Source organism: Anarrhichthys ocellatus, unplaced genomic scaffold (assembly GCF_004355925.1).
Source record: "Anarrhichthys ocellatus isolate YVR2014 unplaced genomic scaffold, GSC_Weel_1.0 scaffold1, whole genome shotgun sequence".
NCBI lineage: Eukaryota > Metazoa > Chordata > Actinopteri > Perciformes > Anarhichadidae > Anarrhichthys > Anarrhichthys ocellatus.
Genome location: NW_022280031.1, coordinates 4,188,223 through 4,200,859, shown reverse-complemented (window position 1 = coordinate 4,200,859; position 12,637 = coordinate 4,188,223). Strand labels below are relative to the sequence as shown.

At 41.1% G+C, this 12,637-nt stretch overlaps 2 protein-coding genes across 3 annotated transcripts in view; both read right to left on the bottom strand.

Moving 5' to 3' along the window:
• Positions 1 to 1,742: 1,742 nt before the first annotated feature.
• tusc2a (tumor suppressor 2, mitochondrial calcium regulator a) lies at positions 1,743 to 3,584 on the bottom strand. The gene is made up of 3 exons (XM_031846518.1): positions 3,422 to 3,584; positions 2,571 to 2,691; positions 1,743 to 2,477 (listed from the first exon to the last, which is right to left on the bottom strand). Exons 1-3 carry the CDS (start codon positions 3,568 to 3,570, stop codon positions 2,412 to 2,414), a joined length of 336 nt encoding a protein of 111 aa, XP_031702378.1. The 5' UTR covers positions 3,571 to 3,584; the 3' UTR covers positions 1,743 to 2,411.
• Positions 3,585 to 5,718: 2,134 nt separating this feature from the next.
• Positions 5,719 to 12,637, bottom strand: part of LOC116382996 (ras association domain-containing protein 1) — a 9,963-nt gene continuing 3,044 nt past the window's right edge. The window contains exons 3-7 of one of the 2 annotated variants that reach the window (XM_031846495.1): positions 12,258 to 12,382; positions 6,571 to 6,675; positions 6,194 to 6,479; positions 5,968 to 6,083; positions 5,719 to 5,880 (exon numbers count right to left, since the gene is read on the bottom strand). In XM_031846495.1, the coding sequence (XP_031702355.1) occupies positions 5,734 to 5,880; positions 5,968 to 6,083; positions 6,194 to 6,479; positions 6,571 to 6,675; positions 12,258 to 12,382 (779 nt within the window). In that variant the 3' untranslated portion in view covers positions 5,719 to 5,733. Of the gene's footprint in view, positions 5,881 to 5,967; positions 6,084 to 6,193; positions 6,480 to 6,570; positions 6,676 to 8,720; positions 9,247 to 12,257; positions 12,383 to 12,637 lie in introns of those variants that run through there. The other variant, XM_031846506.1, reaches the window with a different exon arrangement.

Genomic DNA, 12,637 nt, shown 5'->3' with positions numbered 1-12,637 from the left:
CTCATTTGCCCTGATGGCACTGGCCAAAAACAAGATCCAAAACACCTCATTTGTATGAGAGGAAAAGTAGCTAAATTATCTATTAGGGCCCTAAAATGCATGCTGGTATCCCACTGCAGCTGTTTGCACATAAACCCACACGCTCATGTGGTTTATGTATTGATTAGAAACACTGGATGTTACCATACATTTTCCTAGATCCTTGTTTCTTTTCTTTCAGCAACTCTGTTAGTCACATGCACTGTGTGATCACACTATCTCAGTAACATAATCCAAACGTGAAAAGGGAGCTATGTTACGTAATCCCTAAGAAAACAATATATATATTTTATTGTTTGTAATTCAAAGCATGTTCTACTTATTTTTCAAGCTGATAATTTATGACTATCTCTCCCGCCCACCATCACATGGACAATGTATCCCTTTCATAAAACACCCTGAAGACACCCCAGAACCCATTGTATAGTTCAACAGAGCTATACGGTTTCATATTCATGTTCAAGTTGTTTTTTTATGGCTTCATGTGAAAGGGGTTCATCCTTATAATACAAGCTGGACATTTAGCAAAACATCAAAGACCAGTGGAGAGGAAGCACATCAAAGCGACTGACCTCTGGCCCCAAAACACACCCACCAACCACATTCCACACAATTAGAGACACAAGAGAACGTCTGCAACGGAAGCCCTACCCATTTACTGTGGGGATTTGTCAGCTATGCTGAAATATGTTGACATTTACTGTTCAAGTTTCATATTCTGCCATCTGGAACAATTTAAGTCTTTCAGCGTGTCCATGAAGCACCATTTAATTAAATCTTCCACCTTCGTGGTGAGTCTAACTGCACAGGATTCTGATTAGAGGTAAGAGAGTAAACATACAGTGTGTTGACACAACAAACATGGTCACACATTCATTTGAGCTGGTACTGGCGGAGATTTCTGCTGCCATCTAGAGGTGGGAAACCTTACATGTTGTTGAAACGTGAATGTGTTCTCCATCTTTGGATAATAACTAGGTATAAATAAATCAAATCTGGCTTTGGTTGCACGCAGCAGCCGTACAGCTCAGCAAAGGAAATTAAAGACGGCAATGAGGAACAGCTGAAAATAAGACTGGAGATATCAGGGTCATAATTACAGCCGTCATGGAAGTGCAGGAATTGCTGACCACATTTTTCAAAAGTGGCCACTTGACTAAATGCAATCTCCACTTTGTAGTCCACTCACTTCCAGTAAACTGAAATTATTGCACTGAGCACACAATGAGTTTCCATTCTAAAACGGCAGTTCTTTCTATAGTTGGTGACTGGAACTTACATTTTGGAGAAAACGTGTATTCACTTCTTTTGTGAGATGAAACACTTGATACTACTTTCATGTCTTTGCATTCAGTATGAATGGCTAGCTTAGCTTAGCATGAAGTCTGTAAACAGGATGAAACGGGTTGTGTGAGTCTACTCAAAAGGTAACAAAATACACCAGCACCTGTAAATCCCTCTAATTATCACGTTTTATCTTGTTGGTTTAATTCAAGAGTGGTATAAATCTCATCTAACTCTTGGCAAGAAAGGAAATATGCTTTCCTTACCTAAGATAATAAAAAAATTCCTTTAATTGATAACCTTTTCATCAGTTAACATTAAAAGTAAGACGTGTATGGGACCAAGAAACAACACGTGTTATTTGACATAAATCAATGGTAATAGGAGGCCATAACAAACATAATAGAAAAGTTCAGATATTCAGCTCAGTAAACCATTTATTCAAGTAATTCCAACTAAGAAATCTGATATTATTTACAGTACATTATGTTCACTAGTGCAGGTCTGAGCTCCGGTTACTGAGACAGACTCAGACGTGACAATACAGAACATGACCATATATATATATATATATAATAAATTTCACAATCCATTATTCTACCCTGTAACTACATCTTTCGTTCCTGTCTCTCTCACACACACGCAAACAAACAAACCTAAGTGCACACATGTACACATACAGTTTCACTCTACGTCTCACAGAAGGCATACACCGTTAAAGCCTTTTTTCACATCAAGGATGTTTTTCCCTGCAAAAGAACTCACAAGAGAAATACATCTTCATTGATGTATTCTCTAAGACTGCTTACATATCAGCTGGGTAGTGGACACACAACCTGAACCAACACTACTTCTGTGAATATCAAAATATGGATTTTTGTGAACAGGGAACTCTCTGACCGAAGTTGAATTCAAATGTATAACATTTCATTCAATATATCAGTTTTAGACGACAGCTTGATTTTTCCTTTTGCTGTCCGGACCACGGCTCCAGTCTTGACTTTGATGCTCTGACACTGGGACAAAACTTTGCTCCGGGAAGACTTCCTGTTGCTGCACTTCATAGTGGATCAGTCCAGTGCAACTTTTCACACCTCACTGAGGACTACGGGGAAATCTACATGTATACAGGGGTGGTCAAGCTTCACAACTCCCTAAAAAAAGAAGTGCATAAATATTAAAATCCACAAATCATTCAGAACATGCTTAACTCAGATCAGCATTGCCAAAATGTGTCCCTGGCTCACCTGTGGAATCAGATTTTTTTGAATCCTCTTCAACTTGGACTTTTTTCTGCCGTTTTTTGTCACCACGGTCTCTTCGTAGAACTCATGAGCAAGGTCGCCGTCCTCGTCATAGTACAAAGAACTGCCAACACAGCAAGTCAACATCAGTCTAAAACTACAAGTCAGGAGATAGAAACTTGCAACAGATCACATTTAAGTGACAATTATATGCTCAGTTTACCCAAAAAACACTATCTTGTATTTTCTCACATGCCTCTAGCGGCATCCAGCAAAGTTTAATGGAGGTTTTCAGATACCGGCCCTTACTTCCCACAGCTAACACCTAGCATTTTTTAGCTGTTACTATACACTTTGAACTTTTAAGTATTTAAACTATTTATTGTATTATTTTGTGTTCTTAGCTGCATGTGTGCTCTGCTATCGATTGTTGTTAATTGCCCTGATGGGGATGAATAAAGTTAATAATTTGAACAGATCTACCTCTGACTGAATCCATCCACATCCCTCACTGTGGACAGTCTTTCAATGTCACTCTTTCTATTTGAGGTGCCCTGGGGAAGTAGGGGTTAGGGTGATGACTGAATCCCAGCGTCCTGGGTTCCATCCAGCCTGAGACCTTTGTTGCAAGTCATTCCCATCTCTCTCTCCCCTCATTTTGTGTCATATCTCTACTTCCAGCTTATAATAGAGGCGTAAAATGCCTTTATTATACAGCCGTTCTCCTCCATTGTATTTCCAGGATATTCTTATCTCAAACCACATAAAAAAACAACCTCCACTAGGATTACTTAACAAAATAAGTTATTTGGGTTAAGCAAACTGTTACCATTTTCCAATCATGTATTATTTACCTCCTCCTGGTAAAAACAAACTGTGTGGCACTTCTGGAACCTTTGAGGCGGGCCACAGACTGCTCGTTCCCATCACTGGCTGAATCCCCTCCAGCTCCACTGCCTGAGAAAGGCCAGACACCTTTGGCTTTGGATCCACTTCCTCCCATTCTCAGAGATAAGACATAGTTAGTCTCCAGTTAATGCTTTCAATCTGGTTGGTGGCCAGACGCTCTCAATTCCTCATCAAAGCCAGGATCTGAGAAGAAACACACACACACACATCAGACTTGACATTCTCTAACTGGTGTTCAGGTAGCTGTGTGACTACTTGTGTAACTCTTTGTTTAGCAAGTGACTTTTGACTAGGTGCATCAAATACTGTATTGCTGATTCACTATGATACACTAGATGTAATGCCCAGCTATTATCAATGTGATGCATGATCATCTTACCCTGTAAGGAGTCCGAACTTGATTCAGAAACGCATCGACTCAAAATATGCTGACACAAGAACTGTTGTCGATCTTAAACTAGACGAAATTAATATAAAAAATATCAGTTCACTAAACGAGACAATGTCGAAGCTAACGTTGTATTGTAACCTTTACGTTATGCTAGCTTCACAGGAAGCTACACACAGCCATATAATCCTAAACGAGAGCAATCTGATTATTAGCGTTAGTTACATTGCCATATTACGGTATAAAAACAACCGTCATTTTAAACGTAACGCCAAGAACATGTCCCATGAAGCACCACCGTAGTATTGGGCCAGCTAATAACATGTAGCTAGCTGTAGCTAACGACACCTGCATATTTAGGCGAGTTAGCCTGTTAGCTTCTGACGCAGGTTAGCTACAACAGCTAAGCGTTAACGAGCCAGACAACACAGCGACATGTCTCCTAAACAAACACTAAATCATCTTCGCCATAGACCACCAAGCGCAAAAACAAAATCTTGACAACATCCTACCTTATAATATCGTCATGTCCTTTCATAACTTTTACCCCCGGCTATGTTAAGCTAGCGTTAGCTGTTTTGGTCCTTACGATGGAGATCAGCTGATCAGACAGACAGGCGGTACCGAGACAGTTACCGGAAGTCATTGTACTTTCTACTACTTAACATCACGACGGGGTTGTAAATCTAAAATAGGGTCGGATAAAAATTGCTTTTAACTCTATGTCTACGATGTGGGGGTTAGGGTTTTGTTTGTGGAAATGGGTTATTTTGTAGTCCTGTATTGGGGCTTATCACTCAAATCTAACAAGGGCATATTTCAACGTTTATTTACGATATACAAGAAATACAGAAACTTATTTGAACTGGGAAATTCTTTACTGAACGCGGTGCACATTTGTCACATTGTGAATTGTAGCTTCAACATGTAAATACGTGCATGGACGGCTACAATGATAGTGAACCGAAGAACGAAAGACATTTTCTTAAAAGGACAGAAAAAAAACAAAGATATGAAGCAATGACAAACAGCTTTCAGTGAAACACATGTATACCAATATTCATTCAAGGTTCCAGTCAACCAGAGTGACACTACTCTCTCTGACATTCATCGTTGCATACAAATGTCCATACATCAGTCAAATTCACAATTTGACCGTAAAATAAAAAACAAAGAGTTGCACCCATCAGGGGTGTCGAGAGGACATGGCAGATTTTTGAGCCTGGGTCAAATGAAAATCCAAATACTCTTCAGCAACAAATGTGTATTTAACTTTTCCAAATGTCATAATGGGAGTTGATGGTTTTCATGGTAGGCTGTCAAAGGACCAGATTAAGTTTATCTGAACTCGGCAGTAATGGCATGATTGGACATGTTGCCAATTTTGTAATCTGGAAAAATAAAAAGGAATGCAACTTCCAGACGTGTGATTATCGGCTCAATTACAATATGGGGCTTGGCTTTAGCACTACATCTACAAATGTAGATTAATCGTATTTTTAAACCAAAAAATGCTAAAAACCATCCCTGATATTTTCTTTAAAAGTTAAAGTGACACAGCTGAGGTACACGGGATTATCAGACATCACAGTCTCATCTGCCAGTGTCATTTCTCTCAACTCAATTCTCTCAGGCACATCAGACTCTCCAGGTGTAAGGCACTTCTCATCTCTCGCATCATTTCACACGCACATTCGCGCTAGCTCTCTCTCGCTCTCTCATTGTCTTGCGCCCTGTTTCACTCTCTCGTTCACCCAAGAGGCGTTTAGAGTTGTATTATCTGGGATCTTTGGATGCAGCGATGACTGGTCGTCTTCAGGCGATTGTCCAGCCAAGAGGTGCACGTTCAACCCCGAGCGCAGAGTCGTCTCAGCCGGGGGTCGAGCCGGCCAGAGCCTCCCGCATCCTCACACGGGCCAGAGCATACCGCTTCACTATCTGCTTGACGTGCTCCTCCTCTTCACGCTGCAACATGCGCGCAAAGTTCTTCAACTCAGGCATGGAGAAGGCATGCCACTGTAAGAAGAGTAAAAATTAAATTAGTACACTTTATAAACTTACCACAGGGTTGGGCCCTTATTCTCAAATCCATGTTACACTCACATTGACTTCTCCAGTTTCATTCTCTTTCAGAACAAAGCTGAGGACTTTCTCATTGGGCCCAGTACACAGACGCAGGCGGAGGGGACTCTCATTATCAGAGACCTTGCGAACATAAACTGAAAGAGCAGAAAAAAAACCCAACTCACCTTAATGTAAAGCATGCACATTTTGATTTAAAAACACTGCAGGAGGTCAAATGTGTAAGCATAATGAAGTGGAGTGATACCTTGGTCATGACGCTCGCTACGCTCAAACAGAGCAAACTTGCCAGGGTTATCCACCACTGTGAACTTTTTCAACAAAACCTCGATGACCTCACGGGCAGAGGTGCGTGAGCTTATGTGGAGATGCTTGGACGCATCCTTTGGCAGGTAGAAAGAGGTGCGACGCTTCACTCCGGTAGCCTTCCTCCCTCCGGCATCGTGACCTCCTTTCTTTGGAGGTGGAACTGACACAGGACGGGCCAACTTGAACTGCACCTTTATAAAGCCAGTGTAGGAGCCATCCTTGTTCTGTTGAGTAAAATAAAAATAGTTTCACTGAATAAAAAAAACCCTGTCGCCTTAAAAATGCATGGATTTGTTGTAAATCATCGCTGCTCACCGTGTTCATGAACAGATTGCTGTTGATTTGAGCGTTGTATTCCTTCACCTTCTGCTGAATATCTGCAGTGGTCAACTCCTGCTTTCCCCATTCAATTTGTTCATCCTGGAGGAGACAGTGAGGAGTTACAGTGTTAAACCACCAGGTGGCAGGGCTCATCTCCAAACAACAGCAGGACCCAGAGACAGAGCCACACACAACACCCACAATGCACCAGTACATGAATTGACACTGGACACTGTTTAGTTGTGCATTATAGTCTTAAAAATTGTAAACTTACATTTTTGTACCAATCCTAAAGACATATCAGGTGTGTTGAAAAGTAAGTTTTCAGGAATTGAGAACGTTGGAATAAGGTGTGAAGCTATTGTGTAAAAGAAACAGTAGTGCGATGATTTAAATAAGTTCCTCTTCCAAAACTAACATTGTTCAGAAGAGAATTACAAACAGCCAAACTTTAGTAAAGCTGTAATTAATTGACTTCCTGTTAGGCCACCGTTATTTCTAACAGTGAGCACCAGTTGCATCAGACTCAACTTCCTGACAACGCAGCAAAGGCAAAAACGATGATGTCAGCGCTGCCCAATCCTGTACGACTGCTCTGATTCTTCGGCCCAGGAGGGTTAGAGGAAGGAGGGGTATGTGCAACTTGCAGCTGTTTGCAATGAGTGCGACCAACCGCTCTGCATCGCATTCTTCGACTTGGTATTCATGTAAAAATAGCCTCCCCTCTCTCCGGCTCTCACAAGTGGGAGAGACAAAGCCCTCCCTTGTTTTACAGACATCCTGTGAAGTCAGCTGCCTCATCAACCGCACCGTCTCAGTCATGTCTCAGTCATGGAAAATTTGGCCATTAGGTCAATTAGAGCTTTTCCTGAGTAAACTGACCAACTGGTATTTCCTGTATAGTAAGAAAATGCAACAGAAGTGCGAGGCAGCACAAATTTATTTTCCATACTGTGCTCCAGCTCATTCCTTGAGGTTCCTAGGAGCAGGGGGTTTCCTGAGGAGTAAAATCCATATCCAGTATCTGTGGACTGATACTCTCTCCATTATTACAAACAAGCATTTCTACATTAAGTAATTTAGTTCTCTTTCTCTACTTCAAAATATCGTTAAAATATATCTAACTCTAGCCTGCCTCTCTCTATTTCCATTACTATGGATTAATGAACACAAACCAGGCAATGCTGCGAGCTTTAAAAGGGCTGGGTAGCTTATAAATCGACGTAGAGCAGAAGAAGATCAATGGTGGCGATCCTTACGCAGATTGAAAGACTGTAGAGTTAATATGCTGCTGTTAACTAGTCAATAAATCAATAAAGTGGGCCATGTTGAGCTTTCCCATTTGGTAACAGGAGGAAAAAACCTATGCAACAACTGCATGTCCACAAAAGGAGTGTCCTATCAAACAGTGCCAACAACGTGAATCAAAAATGGCTTCTGCACAAAAAACACAAAAAAGGGTGAATGTCACTGAGTTTTACAATAAACAGCGTCTGTTTTTCAATAAAGAAAGCTGAGCCCTTTAGTGGGCGTGGGTGACTAAAGGAACAGAAAATTAACAAACCCAAAACAACACATGAATCATCAGTGATTGGGAAATAAGTATGAGAAACCTGAATAGTCAATGAATGGTGGGTGTTAGGCTGGAAACCTGAGAAGCCGGTGTGCGTCACAAAACATGACAGTCGAGTTGTTCTCTGCAAGGGTTCAGCTGTGGGTCTGTGCTTGTTACAATTAAAAAGTTGCACTGCTGGATTGTGGTTCTTCCACCAGTGCTGACATGCCTTTTATTATAGGTTCTCAATCCAATGTTTGTTATAAGTCTCAAGTCTATTCACTCAAAACTGGAGGAACCACAGCTCCACCCTTTAACCTGCAAGCTCACTTGGCAAGCATCCTCTCAGCTGGAGTGCCCTTGAGCAACACACAGTTGCATTTGACTCCTAAACATGTGGATAAAATGCTCAATTTAAACAGAACAGCTGTCAAAGAGAGCAGCAACCTTAAATAACGCGAGAGAAACGTTAATTATGAGGAACCACCCCATCACCCATCTCTCTGGTCTCACTTCTCCTTTTTACATTGAGGAGTTTTTTTATTCAAACCTAACGTTATTTTTTGTTAACCTTTTTCGGGCTTCTCACCTGCTTTACGTTAGCAGTAACGTTATCTTTCCGGGTTTTGGGGAAGAACGATGTCCGGGCGGTGAAGTACTGCTCGAACTCAGAGTCGGGCTCCTCCTCGCTGCAGTAGCCGCTGCTGGTGGAGCTGCCCCAGGTCATCTCGAAGGACGGGGTTTTCTCCGAGCTGCTAGCCGCGTTTGTCATGCTGACTACCGGTCAAAAAAACTTTAGCACGAGGGTCAACAACCGGGAACTTAAGAAACGACGACTAAAAAGTGTGAAAGTAAATCACGCTTAGTTAGCTCAACACAAAAACCTGGTTGAACAGAAGTCCGGCTGAAATGTTCTCAAGAACGGCAATTAACGGCTAACTTCAACGGTTAACTGATCTCTCAGAGGACGTGATATCTCGGTTGCGCCTTGATAACAACAGTCTAAATCAACTAAATACTACTATCTTCTTTTTCCTCTAACTTCAACCGGCCACGTTTCAACTGTACTCGGTCTGTGTGAAACAGGATGTATTCAGGCCCCCGCCCTTGCTGCCTCGCTTCCTTCCCCTCGCCGACGCCCCACCCACGACTGTTGAGCCGAGTTTGGAAAATACACAAACCCATCGTAGCCGGTCGCCCATTGGACGGCGAGGGGAAATACCAAAGTCTTGACCTCCTCCCTCCCTCCCCTCTCCTCTTCTTTTTGCCGCCTCTCCCACGGATGCTGCTCCCTCGTCCTCCCCGCTAAGTTTGTCACGTGATAATAGGTCGGTCTGGTCCTACAGTCTATGGTCAACATGCGAGTCTTTTTATTCATAAATGTATGAGCTGTGAGTAAATATGTTGAACTCAAAGGCACCAAACATACAATACTTGAAGTTAGACCGCCAAGTTAGGAGACATTTTTCTTATTTAGTTTGAAAAGCTTGAGCGGAAACCATGTTATCTCTCAGGGGGAAAGAGGGAGATATGCTAACATAGACACTTTATTGATATGGGTGGGATGTTTTCAGTTGCACTGAATCAGTTTGTCATTGAATCGATTAGTCGATCAATAGAAAATTAGGATTTCTCCATTGACTTCCATACAACCAATAAACTTGAGGAAGACGAAGACAAAAAATGAAACAGAATCAAAGCAGCAGAGGCCGAGATATCATAACCTTCAGGGCCTAGTCGCGCTTCAAACACTGGATTCCACAATTCCCATAATGCAACTCACCAGGATCCTTCATTATGCCGCCTTCATGTTGTATTTGAGTTATTATAAAAATATTTTTAAACTTGTAGAGAGTGTTCACGTCAACTGCCAAGTCCCAATTATGACTGGCAAACTGATTTTTCTAAATGCTCCTATTTATGATATATATATATATATATATAAAAAACATATTATGATGCTGTTATTTTTGTATGATTGAGATGTTTCTATGTTTTATTCGTTTGTAACGACTTGCTTCCTGTTGCTGCCTTTTTGGCCAGGTCGGGCTGGTTCTCAATTGAATTATCTGGTTGAATAAAGGTAAAATAAAAAAATATGCGAGTTGGCACGTACTTACACGGAAGTGGCTGAAAACTAATTTTCTCTGGCTTTTTAACCTTATAAATGAAAGATTTTGGACAGTTGATCAGAAAAAAAGAGCAATATGAATGTCACCCTGGGAAATTGTGAAAGACATTTGCCAGCCTGTTCTTACATTTTATGAACAAAACCAATAAACAAAGAAACTATTAATACAATAATTGAGAAACTGCTCTGCAGGTGAATTGATAAATAACAGGGATGCATCAATCCAATATGCCAGATTGTTATCAATCCCACATAAATAATGTTTCTTTGTCAGTGTCATAAAATTCTATGTTTGGTAATCAGTTACATTTATGTACACGGAGAGCCGCCAATCTTTCTTTTGTGCCACAACATTTATGTTAATAAAAATGTGTCAAATGAGTCCCACTGAGTGAGATGTACAGATTTTAACTTTGGGAACAGGACAGCTCTAGTATCAGATCAGTACTCACATCTGTAAAGTTGCAAATTTCAGCTTAAAAAAAAACTATGAATCCCTAGTTTTCAGTGTGCTGCAATGTGAACTCTTTTTAAACCATCAAGCGGACTGATACTAAAATAGGACTCGGTACTAAGTTTATAACCTTGTAGTGAGAATCTGGCTACAGAAAATTATAATCAGGTATGTTGATAAAATTGTCTTTAATTTCTGCATTTAAAGCTATGATTTTGAGACAGATAAACAATCCTCCTTTGTTCATCTGGAACATGCCGCCCCTAGCATACACTTTTAAGTAATAACACAGAGAACATAAAAAACCATGGGGCACGTGTCCAACTGGTGAAGACATTTGTAAACTATCCTCAGTGTTTGTCTCACATGCTGAGGAGTTGCTCATATCTTTTAAGCTATCAGCACAAGTACTGGCTAATGTGTACCGGCAGGAAATACTTTGGAGCCTCCTAGTGTGAAGTTACGAGTTCACATATGTGGACTGCTACACCCAGAAATATTCCTGCTGTTCTCACATTAAACTCTGATTGAACCAACTCTGATTTTGTGATACGGTTTTCACTGCTTATTGGTACACACCACTATCACAGAGCCATCACCAATAGATCCACCTGTACGTTCTCCTGCTATGTCAAGTGAAAACATCTGTTGTGTAAAAGGCCTTATGCACACAAAAACCCAAGCACCAAGACAATATCCAGCAATGTCTTCATACTGTTCATACTCCGCTGAAGTTTTTACATTCCAGACATCCTTTGATAAGCAACATGTGTTGGATAGAGAGGGAATACAACCTGTTACCAAGAAACCAAACCCAGCTGCCTTGAACGACTATGGGCTTGTAGCCTTGACCTCCCTCTTTATAAATAACAATGTGGTGCAGAGAAGCACAGCGAGGAGTCTTCTTCTGGTAAGATTTAAGATGCAGAGACTTGACTTTATCTCTCTGTTTATCTGGATAGGGTATATTACAATGTTTGTTGGCACTTGTTATGCCTTTTTAAAAAATAAAGCAAAGACAGGACTAAAACATAAAACTCTTAAAATTAAAGTGAAAACATATTATGGTACATCATGCTGAAAAAATCAAAGTGTTGAGTTTGTTTTCTTAAAACAATGGGTGTAACAGCTGGCTCAGGGACGCAGACAGATGTTTCCCTGCAGTACTTAAATAAACTGAACCAGATCTTGCAAAATCTGTTACCTGTAACGTTTTGTGTTTCTCAATAACAAACTTCAGCAGATTTTAGTAAGTGGAACAGGATTACCGCCGTGGTTTCATTGCCATGTAAAATAGTTCCCATGTGATTTTGTTCCTAAAAGCAGTCCTGCAAAATTACCAGGTAGCACGTAATGTAACACGCAAAGTAGAGGCTGGTAGAAGCTACTAGTTTCCTCACCGATTGTCTCATTTTTAAAGGTAACCATAGTGGTACAATAAGGCAATAACTTCTTGATGTTCTTTGATTGTGAGCACGGCTGCTTATGAACAACCAGGGAATACTAGGCCGGTCATAATGCCAAATACAAAAGGTCCTTACCACATTGGTGTCTGTTTCTATGGCGTGCTCCACTACCAATGTGTGCTCAGCCACGGAGCCTCGGTCCCAGCTGCAGTCCAGCCGGATCAGAGCACGGCAGCGGTAGTGGCACGTGAATCTACAATCTGTAAGTGTAGAAAGTCACGGGTTTACACAAACGCTGCCAAACACATAAATACACATGACATCGACTGTAAACACGCGTGAGATTATAGTGTAGAGTACAATTCTCAATAGGAGATGTCCTCCTCTGGCCATTTCCGGTCATTGCAGTACCTTTAAGTTTGCTTTCCCCTGCATTTTCGTTGGCATGGTTGGAAATGCGTAAATTCAAACGTGTGTTTATTATTGAGGTCATAGTTAAAGGTGGTGTTGTACCG